At 54.5% G+C, this 20789-nt stretch overlaps 1 protein-coding gene and 1 long non-coding RNA gene across 2 annotated transcripts; one reads left to right on the top strand and one right to left on the bottom strand.

Annotated features, from left to right (window-relative positions):
- Positions 1–4682: 4682 nt before the first annotated feature.
- On the bottom strand, positions 4683–13741 carry CCDC9B (coiled-coil domain containing 9B). Its single transcript, XM_006176608.3, is given in 12 exon segments — positions 4683–8472; positions 8555–8597; positions 9257–9356; positions 9456–9509; positions 10090–10151; positions 10446–10645; positions 11306–11431; positions 11523–11678; positions 12271–12378; positions 12652–12765; positions 13581–13664; positions 13667–13741. Coding segments are annotated over 12 exon segments (1653 nt in total). The 5' UTR covers positions 13727–13741; the 3' UTR covers positions 4683–7926.
- A 1393-nt stretch (positions 13742–15134) lies between these two features.
- LOC116664152 lies at positions 15135–20571 on the top strand. The gene is made up of 4 exons (XR_004320510.1): positions 15135–15304; positions 15705–15833; positions 19984–20154; positions 20255–20571. It is a non-coding gene; the product is annotated as an uncharacterized LOC116664152 (long non-coding RNA).
- Positions 20572–20789: the final 218 nt, after the last annotated feature.

Here is a 20789-nt window from a genome sequence, read left to right as displayed (position 1 = left end):
TGGGGAAGGAGTAGAGGTTGGAAGAGGCAGTGGTCTGAGGTGTGGTGGATAGGTGGTGATGAATAGGTGTAGGAGGAGAAAGCGGTTGCTCTCGTGTTCCCTGTGCCTGGTGGTTTAACCAAATTGATTAGTGAAGGGTGGCAGGAATCCATCTTCGTCAGGAAGCAATCACGGGGTCGGAAGAACAGTGATATCTGGTTCGGCTACCTTTTGCCAACCTTAACAAGGTTGAAAAAATTCTGCTTTTAAAGGACTCGGAGCAGATGCCTGCCTTGCTGAGGAAGCCAAGGGACCCGTAAGCACGCATATTAAGAATTATTATAAACATCGAGCTGTCTGAGGGCTCAGCTGAGGTGAGGATCAGCGCCTGATAGCATCACTGTTCTCACCTTTAAACCGCTGGCCCCTAGAAAGCTCAAGAATACTGGGGGGAGACCAATGGATGCACCTGCAGTGGTCAGACTTGGTCTACAATGAAGGAGGCCAGAGAGCCACAGGGCTCAGAAAAGGTGTAGGTTGCTTTGAAGGTGAGGCTTTTTCTTCCTTAGAGCAAACAGTAAAAGACATGTGGGTGAAAAGCACAAATATAAGGGATTAGTTGTGCTGCAAAATACACGGCAAGCGATTGAGTTCAGCTCATTATTGGACAATGCTGCCCAGTGCGAAGCGGAGTGAGAAGCCAGTGTCGGTGGGGCCCCCTGAGGCCGGCACTTCTTCGGAGCTGATGGGGGGTGGCTGCTGTGCTTTTACATCACCTTGTAGTCTGCAGGGGAGCATGGAAAAAGTCCGCCCTTCTTTTATTTCCCTCTTGAGCCTGCACAATGGCTTTCTGTGAGAGGGCTTGGTAAGGCAGAGCAGAAGGGGAGTGAAAGAAGTTTCCAAGGTTTTTGGAGTCAGCCCCTCCTTTCCATAGACAGTGATATGTGGCTTGTGCAGTTGTACACGGCTTCACACGTTGGGCACATACAGCAGCCTGTGCAGTGGGAGCCTGCTGGCTGATGCAAGGGACGCTGTTCTAGCAGAACAGGGCCCTGTGGCGGGGAGCCGTGGTCAGAATAGCTTTATTTTCAAGGGTTAGAAATGAGCTGCAAAATTGTCCGTCAGGTTTCGAGCCAGGAAAGAGTGATCTGGGCAAAGGGGGATTACTTTCCTTGAAATGTTTTGCACGCGGGACTACCAGGATCATTTCTCAGTGCTTGCTTCTATTAAATGTGACTGTGTGTTTATCCCCCGACAGCCTGAGTTTGAAGAGATAATCCTCTTTTGAAAGTGAGGTTTTGGAGAGTGAGGGGTGAGGAGTTTGCTAAGCCTTTTTGACTGGACTTGTGTGGGTATCATTTCTTTTCCCCATTGTGCTGAGGTGCAAAGAAGTATTTCTCTGAAGTTTCCAACATGAGAAATATTTTTCTTCCTAACAGCTCTAGATTTCTCCACGGTATGAGACCACAGCTTTGGAATTTTTTCTGTCTACCTTGTTTTTCAGTTTTCACTAGGGAATCCTAAGATAATGTGTTCTTTCGTTGAGTATTTATATCCTGTTTTGAAATGCTGAGTGGAGAGCATCTACTTGTTTCTACGTGTTTCTTTAAGGGGAACTGAAAGGTCAGGTCCTGAGCTTTAGGGCTGCCACAGCTATTTAAGAGGGGTAATCATTGTCGTCCCCTTCCTGTCCACAGAGAATGGAGGTATTTCTGGAATTGCAATGCGGTAACAAAAGGGCCACAGCTGTACTTCTTGTTGGTCTCCCTCAGTGGAGGGAGGGACCATGTGGCCTCCCTCATTTCCCAGGACCAGCACTAAGCTCAGTGCCTGGCACCCAGGAGCAGGTGCTCAAGCTTGCTGATCATCTGGTTGATCACTGTGTTGGATAGAATCGGCCTTAGTGTCATTGTTGTGTCACTGTCATGATCCGCTTGTGTACCCACATCCATAGCCCATCATCAGGTTCAGAGGAGTGGATTGCTAGATCACAGCTGCACTGGCCATTCTGGCCGCAGTTTCTTTATTATCAAGCTAAGGGACTTTGGCTTGACCTGCCTGTTCTTGCCGGGTGCCAGGAGTCCACAGCTGTATTCCATGTGGTGCTTAACGGAGGCAACACAGAATATGTGACCCATTCATTGTCTCCTTTGTCCTGGCCCTGTGGCCGAATGTCAAGCTATAAAAATATCTGACTTGTCGACAGTTTTTTGGTCACATGTGTTTTACTCGCTGACATAGCCTGCGGGGTTTCTGCTGCCAGAAAACCTGTGTTGTGCTCTTGGTTCCCTTCAGTAGCTAATTTAAAAAATACAAAAACAAAATCTTTTTTATAACCACACACCCAGACTCAACCAGGCTCTCCATCCTTAGTGCAGAAACAGCCATGACTCCCAGGAACACTCTATGCACGTGAGCCACCTGGTCAATTAGGAACACCTGAGCCAAACTAGCTTCCTTGTGCCCCATTCAATTCTATAAACATTTGTTAAGCTACTACTATGGGACAGAAAATTACCATAACATTCTTGCTTTTAAGGAATTTACAGCCGCACCGACAAGAATTTATCCTTGTTACTTCTCTGTTTCCCTAATTACAGTAATCTGTTTTTGCAATAGCTTGTCAGTTAATCAGCAATAAGATTCTAACTTTCCTTAGAATATTTTCCATAAAGCACCACCATTATTTCAAGAACTATTTATTTATTGCCTCCAATGTGCTAAGTTAGCCTCAGAAGTCCCCAAACCAACTCTTCCAAAAAAGCAGTTATGCTGGTTACCAAGGATTTCCTTTTAACTCTACCTTTCTCTGCTACCTCTGTTCAGAGGATGAGTTGGTCTCCTCCCACTCAGTCCTGGGGGCCACCTGTCCCTTCAGCTCCCTGCAAGTAATGTGGCCAGTGTTGAGTTGCAGCAGCCAGTCTCTGAGCTGTAGGCAGCTCACAGTATTACGAGGACCTGAGCTGGGGAGGCAGTGTGATCTCAGGACCCCTGAACTGGAAGACAAGCAGCCTACAAACCCAGTGATGGCCTTTGTTTATTGCCCTTGACCCATCAACTCTCTTTACTCCTAACCAAATAGGAATCCATTAGAGCAAATGGAGCTCATAGATGTGGTAGGGCTCAGAGATCTTAGGAATAGAAGTATAGTGTCTTCACATGAGGTTATTAATATATTTTTAGGAGAATGTCTGTCCCTTTGGGCAAAAATGATGCATGGAAAGAAATGTGAAGGGGCAAGTAGTAGACATGACATCAGTGCCCAGACCATCAGCGTCAGCATCACCTGGGAACTTGTTAGAAATGCCATGGCTTAGGCCCCATCCCGGACCAACTGAATGAGGAATTCAGGAGGGGGAGCTCCGCGTTGTGTTAACTAGGCTTCTAGGTGATTCTCTGCACTAGCCCAGCCTTTTTCTCTGATTCAGTAACTTGGGGTTAGGGTATTTCTGTTTGGACAGATGGTTATCCAAGGTGACTTTTGACCCTCTTTCTTGGTTGAAGCCAGCTGCCCTGCTGGGGGAAGAGGAAACACTGTGTCCCTAGAGTTTAAAAAGGGAAAAAGCCTTCATTGTTGGTTATTTTTGAAGGTTGTAGGAGCTTGTTGTGGAGAGCTTGTTAAGAAAGAGGCGGGCCTGAAAGGGTCCTCCCTCCCCCTCCCACAAAGGTACTGGTGTGTTTGCCTCACCTCCTGCCTTGGAGCCTGCTGCTCCTCGAGCCAGTCCTTAAAAGGAGCAGTGGGTGCCACATTTGTTCTTTCTGGTGCCAGGTCTGCGCTATTTCACTTCCCCGGCGTCAAGTGGATGCTTAATGAGAGGCCGTGACGTAGGCCGGCAGACTTGTTGAGAGAAAGCAGCCTCGCTCTGTGCTTTATGTGGGCTTCTCTCACTGCCTTCCCAGCCTCCCCCTCAGGGAGGCTATGGTCACCCTGTGCCAGTCCTTCCTCAGAAGCCCTGGTAGCCCTCCCCCAGGAAGTGTTGCTTGTGGGGTCTGTAGACACTGATAAATGACTCAAGAGGCAGAAGTGAAGCGGTGCGTTTAGTTTCTCCTATTCCCTTGGGCGCCCTGCCCGGCTACTTAGTCCCCCAAATAAGAAGATATAGCCAAGTTGGGATTTTTGCCATTTCCTTTGTTCCTGAGATGGGGGTTGCAGTTCCATCTTTTCCTGTTATTCTTGTCCCTGAGGCTAGGGTTTGGGGCTGGAGCTGACTGCTGGATCAGATCTTCCAAACTTAGGCCTTGTCAGACAGCTGGGGATCCTCTGCTTCCAGGGACCCTCAATTACCTGTCCCTTGACCATAAGAAAATAGTCATGCTGCTCCCTTGAGTGATACAACTTTGGGAGGCATGGAGCAAACGCCACAAGGGAGTTTGTTTCTGGGGAGTGAGTTCATGAGATTGCTACTGATGTAAACAAAAAAAAGAGGAAATGCTCTGAGCTGCAAGAGCCAGTGTGCAAAGTCAGGGGGAAATGCTTAGGACATCCTTGTGATCCAGTGTGTGGAAGAGGTCAAAGAACATTCCCTGTAAGAGCAGGGTCACTTCGTGATGCTTTTAACTCAACTAGACTCCCCCAGGGGATTAAAAGCTGCTCACTGTCCTGGAAAGCTGGGTAACCTTTACAACCATCCCTTATTTCCCCGAGAGTGTATGGACCCCAGGGAAGATGAGACTAGAAGGCAATGGAAAAGAGAAAACAAAGTAGACAGAGATCACAAGAAATAGCTACTTCATTTATTCAACAGATATTTACTGAGTGCCTTCTGTGTGCCAGGCTACTGTTAATAGACTGCCTACTGTGTGCCAGGTATAGTTGCATACTCTTATCTTTAATTTTCTCAATAACCCTTCAACATAGGTATTACTAGCTCCATTCTGCAGACAAGAAAACTGAGCCTTTAAAAGGTTAAAATTGACTAAAGTCACCCAGCTAACAGATGGCAGACCTAGGATTCAGATTCAGGTCTGTTGGATTCTAAGGCCCATGTTTGTTCCACTTTACCACACTGCCTGTCATCCAAAAAATACCTCCCTCACGGTATGGTCTGCTGCTCCCCTCTGTAGGGTGATACAGGCCAGGACAGAGATGTGTGCCGGCTCTCTGTGACCCTTTGCACTCTCCTTTGTCAGTTCCTCCAGCTTTGTGCCTGGGACCCTGAAGCCACTTCCCACGAAGAACTTCCCACCTTTGAGGAATAGTTTTCTGTTAGTTGGAGAGGGGAAGGGCATCCAGGAGGAAGGCTCCCAGCCAGGCCTTGAACCAGAGGAGCCAGGAAGAAATGGGCCCGCCTTCCATGGCCCCAGGCTTTGTGGAGGGACGTCTAGCTTCCCTCCTGCTCCTTAGCTGGCTCCATCCCAGAGCAGAAGGGGTGGCCACCATAGCTGCTGGTTTGCTTATCCTGAAATAGGGCTCTCCTCTTTTGAGAAAAGCTCAGTGGTACCTGCCTTGCACTGCAGGTGTCCTGTGCCAGTCTCCATTCTCTCCAACCCCCACTGACTCACCCCCACATCCCTTTCTCCTAACGTCCCGAAGGGAAAGGAGCCCTATTTCTCCATAGCCCTTCTGCCCAGCTTTCTCTCCTGCTCAGGTCCTATTGTAAGGCCTGAACCAGAGCTCTCCCCAAATTCTACATCCCCAGCCATCGTCACACATGCCTTGGCACACACCCTTTAATGAAGGCACGTCTGTACAGTGGGCAGCATTGGAAGTTGGGGACAGTTTGTGAATCTCAGAATTCAAATTCTGGATCACAGTTACTTGGGAGACATCTGAATTCGAGGGCTGTGCCAGAGCCCACCCTAACCCAGCTCCATCCTTTGGGAGTCATGGGTTCCAGGGCTAATGCCGTGCTCTAAAGCTATATATATGTGACTGGAAGGCAAGAAAAAGGCTTGAGCTTGGAATCTTTCACCCTTGCCTTTTCATGTCTCACATGGGTCTTCTTCCCATATGCACAGAATGTTTCCAAGCCTTTCAAAAGTCTCGATCCTCTGGTCAATCCCACACCAACCTCTTCCACCCACCTTCACCTCATCCCATTCCCAACCAGCTTTCTCACTCCCCACTACAGGAAGTTGGCACCACCCACTCTTAAGCATCTACTCAGTGCCTCAGCTTCCTACCCAGCTCTGAGGCCAGGAAGCCCCCACCGGGCAGGGGCAGCCTGCCTCCCTCCCCTGCAGAGCCAGCAACCCTTAGAGCCTAGAGCTCTTAGCCCTCCACATATTCTAGTCCAAACCTTTACTGTCAAAGTGTGTCAGGAACCAGCAGCATAGGTGTCACCTGGAGCCTTTAAAATGCAAATTCGAATTACCTCCCCAAAAATGCAAACTCCCAAGTCTACCCCAGGCCCCCCCAGTTAGAATCTGCATTAGTCTGCACCTTAATGTGTGAGAAGCACTGCTCTAAACAATCTGATCTGCCCTAAAGACACCCTTTCCTCATGCCTCCTGAATAGAAGGGTAGAGAGTGGAGCAAGAGCCAGTGAGGAAGCCCAGCCCTCACACAGCTGAGCCATACTTTATGCCTGACTATGACAGCGGAGAAATCCTGGGAATGTTCTGGACACTTCCTAGAGAACCAGAGAGGCTAGTGAGGCCCAGGGCCCTCAGCAGAGAGGAACAACCACGGCAGGATCAGAGGGAAGCAGTAGGGCCATGTAGGGAGACCCAAGCAGAGGCTTGGGGACAAGGGGCACACTTGATGAGAAAGGGAGGCGCCCCTGCCTTGGTGAGCAGAGATGGGATGGTTCCCTTGGGCTCCTACCACCATCCCCAGCCCCTGTCGGGCACCTCTAGCCAAGAACAGCTCCTGCTGTGCAGCCTGAATCTGCCGGATGACTGGGTTTCTTCCCTCCCTCTTGCTGGCAAAGTCACCATCGCCCACCGGTTGCATTGCTGGTAGTGGGTGCTCAGGAAATGTTTGTTGAATTGAGAGGAAGCCACAGCTTGTGCGGAGTCTGGATAATTCACCAGACGTGGGCCTCAGGGGAGGGACGGGAACGGAGACTAAGTAGGAAAGACAAGTCCTGATGTACTTAGCTGGAGCCGCTGTTTCTGTCTATCAAGTCCCTGCCTGAGTCCTCCCTTTGGCTTGACACAGTGTGGGAGGTGGCGGGAAGAGGAAGTTAGAGATAGCAGGAAACGACCCTGGGCAGCAGGGCTCCCCTCTGCCCCCATTCAGGGTGCACTTGATGTCTGACCTGGGTGTTGGGGAGGAGGTCCCTGACGGTGAGCTCTCCCACCCTGCTGTGGGAAGAGGAAGCTGTCCCTCCCCACTCCACCCCATTTCAGAGAGCAGGCTTTCCAGAGACCCTTACTTTCATAGAGGAGACCTGTCCCCAGCTCTGTCCCTGCCAGCTGTGGCCTCCCTTTCTCTGGGCCTCAGCCTCCTCCTCCCGAAAGGCAGGAGGCTGCCAGCTGATGGTGAGATCCCTGGTTTGGCCATCCTGTGAGTCTGGGACTGTGAGTCACCTGGATGCAAGACAGGGGTGTAGGAAAGGGCCCAGGCCTAGGCTGGCAATGCCAGCTGCTAAGGCTGCCTGGACCTGAGGAGCCAGGAGCTGGCAGCCAGAAAGGGAGTCCAGGCCCTGGGGGTGACAGGAGCCAGGCGAGCCAGGTGCTGAGTGCTTCCAAGGCTTGTCTTCTCGCCGTAGTGGGGGAGCTTGTGGCCTGGACAGCAGTAGGCTCAAGACAGGGCTTGCCTACCGGGTATGGCGCAGGGATGCACCAAGGCCTATACCTGCAGGTGAGAGCACACATGTGCACAGGGAGGTACCCGTGAGGTGCAGGGGCCAGTTCCTTGCCTTCACAGTGTCATTCCGCCAAACTGCTCAAGCGGGGCTGCCACAGCCACCAGCCACCACACCTATTGAACGAAGACTCTTGACAGCGTCTTCCCTCCTCCTCCTCCTCCCCAGCCTGGCCCCCTGCTCCCAGAAGCTTTGCTCAGCATCTTCCTGCAGGGCCAGGACCCCCTGTCCTGCTCCTCACACCTCCTGTGCCCCTTGCCCTTTGGCTGGCTCCTCTGGGGGGCCTGCTTCGCAGTGCCAGCCCCTGCTGGGCCCCGGCCTTGCCAGACCTGTCTTCTCTGGGCTCCAGGGGCCCTGCTCCTCTTTGGGGCCCAGAGCAAGCCTGGGTTTCTGGCTTGGCCTGGGGCTCATTCCACCCCAGGGGCTGCTCGGGACCACCTGGCCAGGACACAGGGCTCTCCTGGGCCCCAGGCCTTGGACTGAGCACACACTCGCTCTCCCCGGGCCCAGGACTACTGGCGCCTCCTAGAGAGAGGTCGAGGGGAACCAAGTCAGTGTTTTGTGGAGAGTCAGGGACGGGACTGGCTGTCGAAGCTCCTGACTCCCCTTTTGGCCCCTCTGGTGATCCTGATGCTGGGGCCAAGCTGGTTGCCGGGGCACTTGTTGGTCTGCCTGGCTCCATCCTGCTCAGAGTCTGTGCATGTTCCTTCTCATTCAGAGTCTTTCTGGTGCTTTGGCTTCCCTGAAACAAGAGGTTGGCTCTGCTGGCTAGTGAGTTCAGGGCTTATGTCCCTAGCCCACCCCATCCTATCCCCAGTACCCACCTCCTGGCTCTCCAGCTCCGCCTTGCTTTCCTTCATTTCCCACCTGTAGAAACACAGCACAGACATGGCAGGCCCTACTCCCACCCACCCCACTTCACATTACCTGCTCCATAGCCAGCAGCCCATGTTCCCCGGACAGAAGCGAGAGCCCAAGGGTCTCAGAGGAACCTCAGAGCCAGAACGAGGCTCCAGGATGCTCCCCTCCCAGCCCAGCCTTGCTCCCCAAACCCAGCCATTTCCTCTTTCTTTTCTTTCTCTTTCTTCCTTTCTCTTTTCTTCCTCTCTCTCTCTCTCTTTCTTTCTCTCTCTCCCTTCCTCTTTCTTTCTACCGTAGCCCCATCCCAGGTCCCCAGCTGCTGTTTATGGCCAAACCTGCAGCACTTTGAGTTCTGTGGGGACTCCAGCATGTCCCGGCCTGTGCTGCCTGAGAAAGGCTGCCTGACTTCCCAGGGGACGGTAACTGCTGTAATTACCACAGGCCTCCCTGGGCACCAGGCTCTTGCTGCTGCTGCCTTTGCTGATGGCCTCTCCCCACATCTCATTAACCTGCCACCAGGCAGCAGTTAGCCAAGAGGCAGAGACCCCGGGGGCTAGCACAGGCACCTGGGCCAGTGCCAGTCCTGACCTCCCAGGGGCAAGGGAGGTCCAGGAAATCGGGGAACTCAGATGCCTCCCTTGATTTTGTTCCCTGCCACATGTTACCTGCGGGCCCTGCCAGTCAGCCTCTCTTTCCCCTGGGCTTTGCTGCGTGTGGCCGGCGCCACCAAGGGTCTGCTGGGTTGTCCACCCCAAGTAGTACCACCTGCAAGAGATGGTCCACAATTCAAGAGAGAAGAGGTCCATAGACCCCCAGCTCCTTTACCAGCTCATGGGACTTGCTCCTCCTTCTGTCCCAACTCACCTTTGCCATCAGGGGGCACTGGTGGGGGATGTAGCTTTCGGTGGCTCCTGGGACCTAAGTGGGGAAAGGAAATGGGGAAAGGGTGGGGTAACAGATCCAAAGCAGGAACATCAGTTCTTCCAGGACCAGGAAGTGGTCGGTCCTTCTCTTGGTCCAGTTGTGAGTGTTCTGGCTCCCAAAAAGAGTCTCGGCCTAAGAGTAGGAGAGCTGGGCCCCTATGCTGGCTTTGCCACTCCTGACTAGGTGACTGGAAGAGCCTCTCCAGCCCCAGCTTTCTCGTGTGTAAAATGATGACCAGCGATTCAGAGCTCTGTTTCCACAACAGGCCTGGGGCAGGGGAACTAGAGCTCCCAACCACAAGGGACCAACACCTTAAAAGGACCCCAGGCTGACTTCCTCTTGAGCCTCCTCCCAGACCTTCTAGGGCCAGAACCCAGGACAGGACCTGTGGGTTCAGAGGATGGGGAGGGAGGTCATGGTGCCCTCCTGTGATAGGGAGAGGAAGGAAGATATTTTTCCATGCTTCCTTCCAGCTCTGAAAATAAGTGGTAAACCAAGAGATGGAGAAAAGAAAGTACTGGGGTGAGGGGTCTTAAAAAAGCCAAGGGTGGGGAAGAAGTGGGTGTTGGCTCACCCCTTGTGCTGCCCACCCTGGCTGCTGGGCCCTCTTCCCGAGGCTTACTGGAGTCCTGTAGCCTGTGTAGCAGAGAGAGGGAGTCAGGCTGCTGGTGGCAGGGAGGACAGAGGCCGCAGCAAGACCCACACCAGCACCACCTGCCCCAACCCCAGCCCCAGAACTGAGGACAGCAGGGAGGTAGTGGGTCCAGTGCCCACAGAGAGGCCTGAGCCCAGAGCCTGACCAGAGGGCTAGGCAGACCCTCACCACCCTGAGGAGGGTCCGAGCAGCCCCCTAAGATGCACCCACAGTTAGCCCAACCTCCAGCCTCACAAGCATGTCAGCCCAGCAAGCTGCCCAGCCCTGCCACCCACGTGGACTTGGCCTTGTCCAGGTCCCACGGGCGGCGCCAGTCACCCTGTGCATCTCTGTGCCGTGCCAGGCGGGCCAGGTCAATCTGCTCCCGCTCCTGCTTCCACTGGGCATAGTCCCAGCCTGCCTCTGGGGCCCTCACCATGGGCGGGTGAGAAGCTGGACCTGGGACCAGGCCCGGACTCTGGGGCTCCCGGGCACCCTGCAAGGAGAAGACACTCAGCACTGTGGGGTCAAAGCAGAAAGAGTCCTGGGCTTGGAATGGAGATCCAGAGAGTGTACTAACCCCTTCCTCTCTCAAGATTTCAACGTCCCCACCCCAAAATTAGATCCACTCCATCTCTAATGGGCTGTTTGCCACGGACATGATTTCCATCCACATATTAGCTGTGTCTTTGGGCAAGTTTCTTTACCTCTCTGTGTATCATTTCCTCATCTGTAAAATGGGGATAATAATAGGACCTATCCCCCAGTTGCAGGGGTGTGTGGTCAGGCCCTGGGTGCAGAGGAACTCAGCAGCTGTGAGCAAGAGCCAGGACTAGGGGCTGCTGCCACCTAGAGGTCACATCTGGCACATGGCCAGTCTCCTACACACTCCTGACCTACCTCCGGAACCCCACCGGCTCGCCACTAGAGGTCCGGTGGGGTAAGGGGCTGGGTCTCATCTCTGGTTTACTCTGCCTCTCCCTGCAAGGCCCACCCAACATGGAGACTGGCCAGAGAAAGGAAGAAGCAGTGAGAATCCTTGCAAATGCTGCCTGGGCCATGTTCCCGCAGATGGTGACATATGCGACTCAGCTTCTATGCCTCCCCGAGATGGGGACCACCACATTCATGTCTCTGTCCCCTCTTGAAGAAGTACCTTCCATGCAGAATCTGAGCTGATGGACATCTGTGTGGATGGGCTCCGGCCCAAGCCCCCTCCAGGTGGCCCTTCTGCCCCCTGGTTCCTTGCTCTGGTGGGCTTCTCACTTACAATCCGCTTGGCCTGAGGGAGGTGAGGATGGGCAGCATGGCAGAGCCAGGGAAGAAGAGGCTGGCTACCTGGCACCTGGGCTTCCCCCACCCACCCTGCTCACCTCGGCTTTGTTTTCCATGGTCACAGCCAGCTCTACTCGCTCCCCTAAGCAGAAGGTACCGATGTGGGCCTCTGCTTCGTCATCCTCAAGCATCTCACTGGCTGCTCCAGGTCCGAGGGTGCTCCTTGCCCAGTTCTGGCTGACCACCCGCTTTCCCTGCAGAATGAGGGGCCATGCCCTCAGGCCACATGGGCAGAGCTGGGCAGGAGCTGGGGGCTGGGTCCTTTGAGTGGTTCGGCTTCCCAGGCTGGGTTCCAGCCCTGGCCCTCCCTGGAATGCCCATAGAGGAGCTGACTCCGCGAGGCGTCCACATACCAGTGGCATTAGGTTATCCAGGCCTGGGGCCACCCAGGGGCCCAAGACGCCACAGTGGCCCATCATCTCTGAGCTGAGAAATCCAAAGCGCTCAGACAATGAGGCTCTGTCCCTCAGACACTCTTCCTGGCATTCAGCCCCAGCTTCTCTGTGCCCCTGGGGTTTGGGGTTTAGGAGCAGCTTGTGCTTAGGGGCACAGGTGCAGAACTCTGTGGCTGGAAAAGGGCACGAGGAGGATTCTATTTGGTAGCCTTTCAGCTGTGACTCTGGGGATGGGGGCTGGCAGTGGCCTGGGCTGTATGAGGCTGGGAGCTGATAGGGACACTCCAGAATGTAAGTGGGAGAAGCAGAGGAACGGGGGCAGCTGTGCTCCCCTGGCACAAGCTGGGCTCCCACCTCCTTGCCACCCCTCCCTCTCCTGGGTGGGGCTTACTCCAGGAGCCTGGCTGATGGTGACGGTGAGGCCATCAGGCCGGAGGAGCTCCGGTGTGGTCACAGCCATGCCCCCCTGCTCCGCCTGCCGACGGTCTTCCTGGATCTCCTGTGGGACGGACCCGGGGTCAGCACAGGCCAGGGCCCCCCAGACGCACAGAGACACAGACGCCGAGAGGCCTACACAGAGAGACACCAGTGGGACACCAAGCGGCAGAGGCACTGCGTCACAGAGTCTCTGAGACCCTCACAGAGCCTCTGAGATGGAACACACCCACCCTAACCTTGAAACCTGCAGGGAGAGACCACCATGCAGGGGTGTGCAGGTCAGACAGGGAGTGCCAACCCAGTCAGTTCTCCCAGCCCGACATGGCCCACTCACCTGGTACCTGCGCAGTAAGGCCTGATTCTTCTTGCGAAGGGCAACTATCCTCCGGTCCAGCTCTGCGTCCTTCTCCTCCTGCCTGCTCATCGGGGACTCAGCCCCATGAGACCCCTGCAGAAGGCCAGGGGCCCAAGCTCCTGACTGCTGGGCCCATCCCTTACCAGTTCCCCAACTTTCATATTTGCTCACCCAACCATATTCTTACCACCGAAGAAACAGACCCAGACCCAGAGCTAGGGTTACATGGGGAGATGGCCCATGGAAGGCCCCACCCCGCTGTTCCAGTCTGCCCATCTCTCTGCCTCCAGCGGGGCGCAGGTCAGGGCCTCCTACCCAGGCCCAGTAGCTCCCAGCAGTGGCCACCCCTCCCCCCAGCTCTCCAGGGAGCTCCGCTGCTGAGCAGAGCCTGGAATGGGAGTTATAAATGGCTCTGGCAGAGGAACCTGCCGTGACTGGGAAGTTGCCAGGGGATTCGGGAGGTCGAAGAGGGAGCTGTTTGGCTCCTAGGCCCAGAACCACAGTGAAAAGAGAGGCCCCTGCTCTGTCCTGGGCTCCCAGGCTCTGGACCCCACTCCCCAGGCCTGTGCCCAGCCTGTGGGAAAGAGCCACTCCCATGGGCCCAAACTCTCTAGGCTGTAAGCTGCTGGCAGTCGGGGCAGGAAAGATCTAGCACCGTGGGCTGGCCTAGCCAGGGAGCCACCCTGGCCCCCTCAGTGCCTCTGCACCGAGATCCCTGGGTCCCTCCTTCTCTGGCTGTAGGGACTCAGTTGTGGCCAGTGCCCCTGCCCAGCCCCCCGCCCGCCTAGGCACAGCCCTCTTCCTCCCAGGCCCAGCTGTCCCCAGCTGCCCCCAGAGTGTGGCTGCCTGGTGTCCCAGCCCCCTCCCAGCCCCAAGAAGCCCCCCGCCAAAGGCAAGGTGCCACTCACAGCCGTGTGCATGGCAATAGCGGGCACAGAGAGAATTCCAGAGCAGCCCCGAGGGAGCCAGAGCAGGAGGGAAGCCGGAGCCACTGCGGAGCCGGGCCTCTGCCGGCCTCTCCCTGCCGGCTTCGCTGCTCAGCACACGAGATCATGTTGTGATTACAAAAGACTCCTCTGGGCTCCCAGCCAGGAACGCCGCGGCCACCGCCCCCACCCATCCAGTCTCAGAGGGCGAGGACCAGGGCACTGGCAGCCAGCTGGCCCTGCCCAGCACCTCTCCCTGCCCTGCCCCGGCGTCCCCAGACAGACTGACAGGGACTTCTCCCTGGCATGTTGAGCCCACAGGGGGCCTGGCTACCCCAGGCCCTGCCTTCCCGCCGGGGCCCTGTGCCCCAGGAGGGCCCAGCCTGGGCCTGCCTGCAACCAAGTAGGCCTCCATTTCTCCGGTTAGTAGAGAAAAGCCTACAGCCCAGCCCATCTGGCTCCCTGGTCTGAGGGCCCCACCCCAAATGAGCCTCCCCTCACTCTTTAGCACTGGTTTAAGTAATTCTGAGGGATTAAGAAGCTCACCTATCGTAGGCCACCAGGTACTACCGCATGCCTAAAATAACATCCTTAGTCATTCATTCCTTTAGGTTCAACATTGTCTTGCCTATATTTTAAAGTTCAGCCACTCCTGGGAGGCTCAGCTGTCTGGGTCTCCCCTTGGTGTGGGGAGCTTCCCACAGGGCCCGCGCCAGCACAGCTCAGGGCTGGCCAACAGCCTTCCCCCTCGGCTCCTGACTCTGGGCCCTTCCTGGCCTTGCTCTCCAGTGCTGGTCCTTTCAGCTTCTCTGACCCAAAGAAAGGAAGCAGCCTTTCTTGGGAAAGCCTCTCCCCAAATCTTCCCAGTGCACCTGAGGCTGTCGTCTCTGCCCAAGGGAGCAGCTTCCCTGGTGATCCTGCCCCTTAGAGTCTCTGGGACCTGGGGCTTGGGGTGCTGGGAGGAAGGGTGGTCCCTCTGTATCAGGATCACAGGGGTCTGGTTCCACAGTAACAGGTCCCCGACCTCCAGGCCCTGAAGGGCAAGTCAGAAGTTCCCTGCATTCCTCCTCCTCCCTGATTGGCCAGGCCTGTTTTCCTAACCCCATGCATGACTTGTCCTCTTCTGTCTCCAGAACAAAAAGCCCCACTGCCTTCTCTCTCCTTCCCAGACCAGCCCAGGCAGCCAGAGGTTCAACCTCTGCTCCCCTTGAACTATCTCTTCCTGTCCACCCTCCCCTCCCCACCACACTTAGCCTCTTCCAGGCCAGGCCTTGGATCAGCACCCCTGACCCCATAGCCCCGATCTCTGCCACCCCAGAGTTCCCATCCTGCTTAGAAATGCCACTGCACTCTCTCTTCCTTTCGTGCCGGATGTTCCCACTGAGTCAGACTCGTCTGTGTTCCCAGGAACAGTGACGCACCCCAGCTCCTCGCCCTGGGCCTCGCTCCCTCTCTCTCTCCCTACTCACACCTCTCTTTCACACACACACACACACACACACACACACACACACACACATGCGCGCGCTCCTTCTCCCTCCCTCTCCAAGTGCTGCCTACAGAGTTCCAGCCTAGCCTCTGAAGGCCAGGGGCAGGGCCCTGGGGCAGAGAGGTGGAAGTCAGGCTTCCCATCATGTGTCCCATGCCTGCGTAGTGGTTGGAGCTTGAAGGCCCTCAGAGCACCAGCCTGGGAGGGGGAGATGCAGGTGAGACCTAATGTTCTCTGTCGTCTTTGGAACCCAGGTCCCTAAACCAGATCTGGGGAGCAGGGGTGTAGGTAGAGGAGGCTGCAGGGGCCAGGCAAGGTTGGTTGTCCCCCTCGCTCCTGTTCCCAGCCAGGGTGGAGACAGGACAGCAGCAGGCCCAGGTAGAAATCCAGCCATCCTGCATGGAGGGTGACCCATACCTTCTGGAAGGGCCTGCAGGGAAAGACTCCCCTAACCTAGTGGCCAAGGCCTCCCAACCCAGCAGGCTGGAGGCCCGTGTGCCCAACACAAATCAATAGTAAGAGAGGGCCCCACAGTGGCTGGGCATGTGCTTCCCAAGTGCTACTCACACAATATGTCATGCCTTGGAGCAGCCCCCACGTTCTCCTATTTTCTCCAGAGTCTGCAGTATGCCTGTATGCTCCCCACTGGCCAGAGGCTCTCTGAGGGCAAGAATGTTGTGCCAAGGGCCTCTGAATCCACGGGGCCTGCACAGTACCCTCCCTCAACGCTCACAGAATGAACACAAGTGAGTAACCTGTGCTATCTTGTGCACGGCTGTGGCTGCCTTCCCCTCTACCCAGAGCACATGCAGCCCTGAGGGAGGTGGTGGGCGGGTGGTAAAGTCCCTAACAGTGAACCTCCTTTCCCTTTCTGGTGTTCCCCTTCCCAGCATGGTGTTCCCCTATGAGACCGTGTCTCTGTTACTCTGTCACCACTAGGGGGCAACAGGGTCACGAAAGCCTGGTTGGGGGCCCTCTTCCCGCTCCCTTCTGCTTCCCAGCTCCTCTCCCACAAGACTTCATAAACCCCACCTCGAAGCTCCACCAGACTAGAGAAGCCACACGTTGTAGAAGCCTTACTTTATTGATGAGGAGGCCCAGAGAGTTAGCACCCTCTGCCCAGGCTGCTCAGCCTGTTTTTGGCACTAAGGAGTCTTGAAGCCGGGCACCTGCCTCCTGCCCAATGCTCTTTTCCTGGCTGCCCCAACAACACTGTTTCTGCTGATACTTCATTCTGCCCCCGCCCCCTCCACCCAGGGATGGGCCCATTGTCCCAGCACCACGACCACAGATCCAGGTCACGTCTCTTCCATGGCTGGTCCCACACCCATCTTCTCAGGCAGTCGGCCAGCTGGGCCCACAGCACCCCCACCCCACCTCCAGCACCTCCCTGTCAAGAAACTGCTTTCTTGACTCCTATTGATGAGAGGTTTCGTGCAGGCCTCTCGGGCCAGGCTAGGCCTAGCCCTGGGTAGGGAGAACTCAGTGTATGAGGTAGGGCCGGAGGGAGGAGCCTTATGAGGCTCTCGCTGATAGGGACAGTCTGGGCCCTACACTCCCAAGAACACGCATGCCAGAGCAAGGTGGGGCCAATGCCTTTGAAGCATCAGGTGGCAGAAGGATAGTCTGGGGAGCCCCTCCTCCATTCGGCTCTCCAGGGCACTCCCTGGACCTGGGCCTCCTGAGATTTCCAGCTCCAGGCCCAGCAGTGGGATGTGAACCCTTGTGTGGAACTAAACCCCTGAGCTACTTCACCTGGCCAAGTCAATGAGGGAACAAAGAGTGAAGACCCAGCTCCACTGCAGAGACACTTGATACCAGGCCACTTCAGTCTGAGGCCAGGGTGGCATGGACTCAGATCAGCTGAGGAGTATTCCAGGAGTTAAGCAACCAGGGGGTGGCAGTGAGACAGCGTCCTATGAATGCGGCGTGAGAGGCAGTGGTGGCTTCTTAGCAGTAAGAGAGCATTAGGTTAGGAAGGTGCAGACCAGAGCAGGGAGGTCACTGAAGGACTGACTAAGGGGGCAGAGGAGTCCAGAGGGTCTCGCTAAAGGTTTGACAGCAGGGCCGGAAGAGGCCATGCAGTGGTTTAGGAAGCCAGGGAGGAGGCTGAGTCCAGACTCTGGAGAGAGAGGTCTGCACCAGACAGGGCTAGGGGGTGGGGGTCCAGGGAAGAGTAAGTGTAAGCAGGAGAGCCTCAGGAGGCCTCAGACCATTGGGAAGTCAGGGGCAGTGGGGTAGGGGGGATATGCGGGAGGGGCAGCCAAGACAGTATGGAGGACTCAGGCCTGGGGCCCTGGTGGATGTGGGAGTTGGCTGGGCTTGCCTACAGGTGCCCAGGGTCCTCCTTCCTCTGGGCAGGCAGGGAGGCTGGAAGGCTGACATGGGACAGACCACAGGGGCCTCTCATGGTGGTGAGGTGTGGGTGGGGCCACACCCTCCAGGGATAGGGCAAAGGTCTGGCACAGTTCTGAAGGTTGGAGAGGAGGACAGAAGCCCAACAGAAGGTCGAGGGATTGGTGAGAGCTGGCTCGTCCCACTGAAAAAAAAGGAAGGGCCTTTGGAATGGCAGAGTTAGGGGATGGTAGTCGTCCCCCCTCTCTGGGTGGTGTCAGTGGCCTAGAGGCTTCAAGGTGTGAGAAGGCAACCAGGGTGAGAACATGCTGAAATGCTTGGGACACCACTGTCACCGCAGGGAAGAGGAAGCAGCCTGGGGGTGGGAGGGAAGCAGTAGGACCAGTTGTCCAGGTTTGCCTGGCACTGACCCTGTCTTAGCACTGAAAGTCCTGTGTCCAGAACTCCCCTCCGCATTACACTAAGTGAAGTCAGACAGAGAAAGAAAAATACCACTCATATCACTTACATGTGGTATCTAAAAATACAACGAACTAGTGAATATAATCAAAAAAGAACTCATAGATGTAGAGAACAAACCAGTGGCTGGTTATCAGGAGGGAGAGTGGGAGGGACAATATGTGTGTAGGGGAGTGGGAGGCACAAACTATTGGGTGTAAGAGAAGCTACAAGGATGTATTGTACAGCACAGGGAATATAGCCAATATTTTGTAATAAGTGTAAATGGAATGTAACCTTTAAAAATTATATTAAAAATTTACAAATTTAAAATCAGAACTTCCCTCACTCCTAGGCAAACCTGGATGTTTGGTCACTTCATGGGGAAGGAGGCTGTGGCAAGATGCTTGGGCAGGGAAAGAGGGGCTCTCAGGAGCCTGCCTGCGAAATACTCTCAGCTATGCCAGGACCAAAGGTGGGGATGTGTCCGACAGGAAGATCCCAGTGTGAGCAAAGGAAGTTCCTTCCCTCATTCCAATGAGGCCAGGAAAAAAATAGGATATGAGTGCCAATACTGATAATCATACCAACAGCTTGCACTTACGTCTAACACGGCCAAAGCCCTCACACACCTGATGTCATTTGATCTTGTCAAGCTTTGAAATCTGTGAATTAGCCAAGGCTGGTGTTATCTGAGTCTCTTTGGAGATCAGGGTCAATGACCGATGTCCTGCCTTCTGGCCTTCACTGTCAGTCCACTTTCCCTGACATCCCCACCCCTGGCCTCTACCGTTTCTGGAGATGCTCTCAGCCTCTCCTCTCCCTGAGCCCAGCCCCTCACCCCAGAAGTGTCTCTTCTTGCTCCCAGAGCACCTTTCTTCTCCACCTGGTGGCTTTCTGGTATGGAAGGGCCACCTCTCTTCGCCAGGCAATAAATCCAAGCATTTGGTGGTGAGCACTTTCTCTTTGTAAGGCACAGTGCCAGAGAGTGGAGGGGACCCACAGGTCCTCAAGGCTCTGCTTGCCCCAGCATCTTAGGATTGAGTATGAAAGAATCCACAAACATCATACTATGCCATAAATTGACCCCAATGTGCCGACCACTGCTCCTCACCTCCTGAGGGCCTCTGCCCACCCAGACCACTCAGATTGTCCTAGCTTCTCTGTCCACCCCATCAAAATGGGTCCACCTCCTCTGCCCAAGACCTCTGTACCACCTGCCTGCCTCCCATGCCCCAGACCCTGACTCCAGAGATGGTGAGAACTGAGGTCCCAAACCTCGAGCCCTCCGCATGAGCGCCCACTACCCTCCTCAGCCCTGTAGCCCCTTTGCCCCCTTGGAGGTCCATGAAGACATAGGGAAGACCTTTCAGCTTCCTGCCAAGGGATGGGGGTGGAGGTCATTAGGGTCCCAGAAGGGGAAAAGGATTCCTGAAGAGGGGGGATCTGAGGGCTGGTGAGGGCAGAGCGTGGGTGGCCACAGGCAGTGCCATTCAGGCAGCTCAGGCTGGAGGGTGTGATCACTACAGGCACCGCACCTTTGTAAACCTGCTGCAGACCTTCGCCAGCCCTCCATGCCCTGGCTCCCCGAAGTCTCACAGCAAATATGTGTATGATGGATTAATAACACCCCACCTAGTCATAAACCAAAGTCCTTTGCCTACAATGTTATCAAAGCAGGCTGGAATTTTTCAGAAGAACATTCCCGAAAGAGAGACAATGTAATGTGGAGAAGGGGCCTAGGCTCTAGACTCAGACCGTCCCCAGTTAGGACTAACTACACACTGGCTGGGTGACCTCAGGCAAGTTCCTTAACTTCTCTGAATCCTGGCTTTTTCTAATCTAAAGAAGAGGGGAAGATAGTAACACCTATCTCCAAGAGCTGATATGTGATCATTGGTATTTTAAAAGAACCTGACAGAAACACTTTCCTGCCCACTGTGGAAATAAAAGAGAATCACTATTCTCCTCTCCATTTTCCAAATTGTTTTCTGATGTGGTTCTGTTACTTCCGTCTTTGTAGCTCTGATTGAGGCCACAATGATATACCAGAAACTGCACAAATTATACAATTTGATGGGTTTGGTCATGTGTTTATTCCAGGAAACCATCATCACAATCAAGATAATGAACATATCCATCAAACCCAAAAGTTCCCTAATGTCTCCTTCTGGCGCCTCCCCCTTGCCACCACGCTATCGCCCCGGGCAACCACTGATCTGCTGTCATTATCAATTAGTTCACCTTTTCTAGAAATTTATAGGCAATTATATGGTATGTATTTTTTGACTTATCCTATCTTTTCCCCTTCATTGTGTTTTTTGTTTTATTTTTATTTTGGGAGGAAGTAATTAGGTTGTTTTTTTTTAAACAGAGGTACTGGAGATTGAACTGGCTATGTGCACACGGGGCATGTACTCTGCCACTGAGCTATACCCTCCCCCTCCACACAGTATGTATTTTTTATGCCTTGCTTCCTTCACTCAACAGTTATTTTGACTTTCAGTCATGCTTTTATGTGTATCAGTTGTTCATTCCTTTTTCCTGTTGACTGGTGTTCCATCGAATGCCTGCACCGTGGTTCCTTTATACGTTCACTTGTTGACGGACATTTGAGAAGTTCCCCATGTTTAGCTATCCCAAACAAAGTTACTGTGAACCTTCAAGGATGAACCTTTGTGAGGCCCTGGATTTCCCCTTCTTTGAGGTAGGGTACTTTTTACAAATGAATTTAAGAAAGTTCAGGTGCATCTAGTTCAGCCAGGTTTTTCACAGGAGAACCTGGAAACAGCAGCTGTTTGAACTTCTCTGCTTCCGTCTGCGGGTGTTTGATCTCACATGGTCTTTGTTCTCCTTGATTGAAAAGGGGGCCAACTGGGCCCCCTCACCTAGCTGAGGGTGGCAGTCTC

The sequence above is a fragment of the Camelus ferus genome, chromosome 6 (assembly GCF_009834535.1).
Source record: "Camelus ferus isolate YT-003-E chromosome 6, BCGSAC_Cfer_1.0, whole genome shotgun sequence".
Taxonomy (NCBI): Eukaryota; Metazoa; Chordata; class Mammalia; order Artiodactyla; family Camelidae; genus Camelus; species Camelus ferus.
Note: the sequence above shows the minus strand (reverse complement) of the source record. Positions and strands in the feature narration are given on the sequence as shown.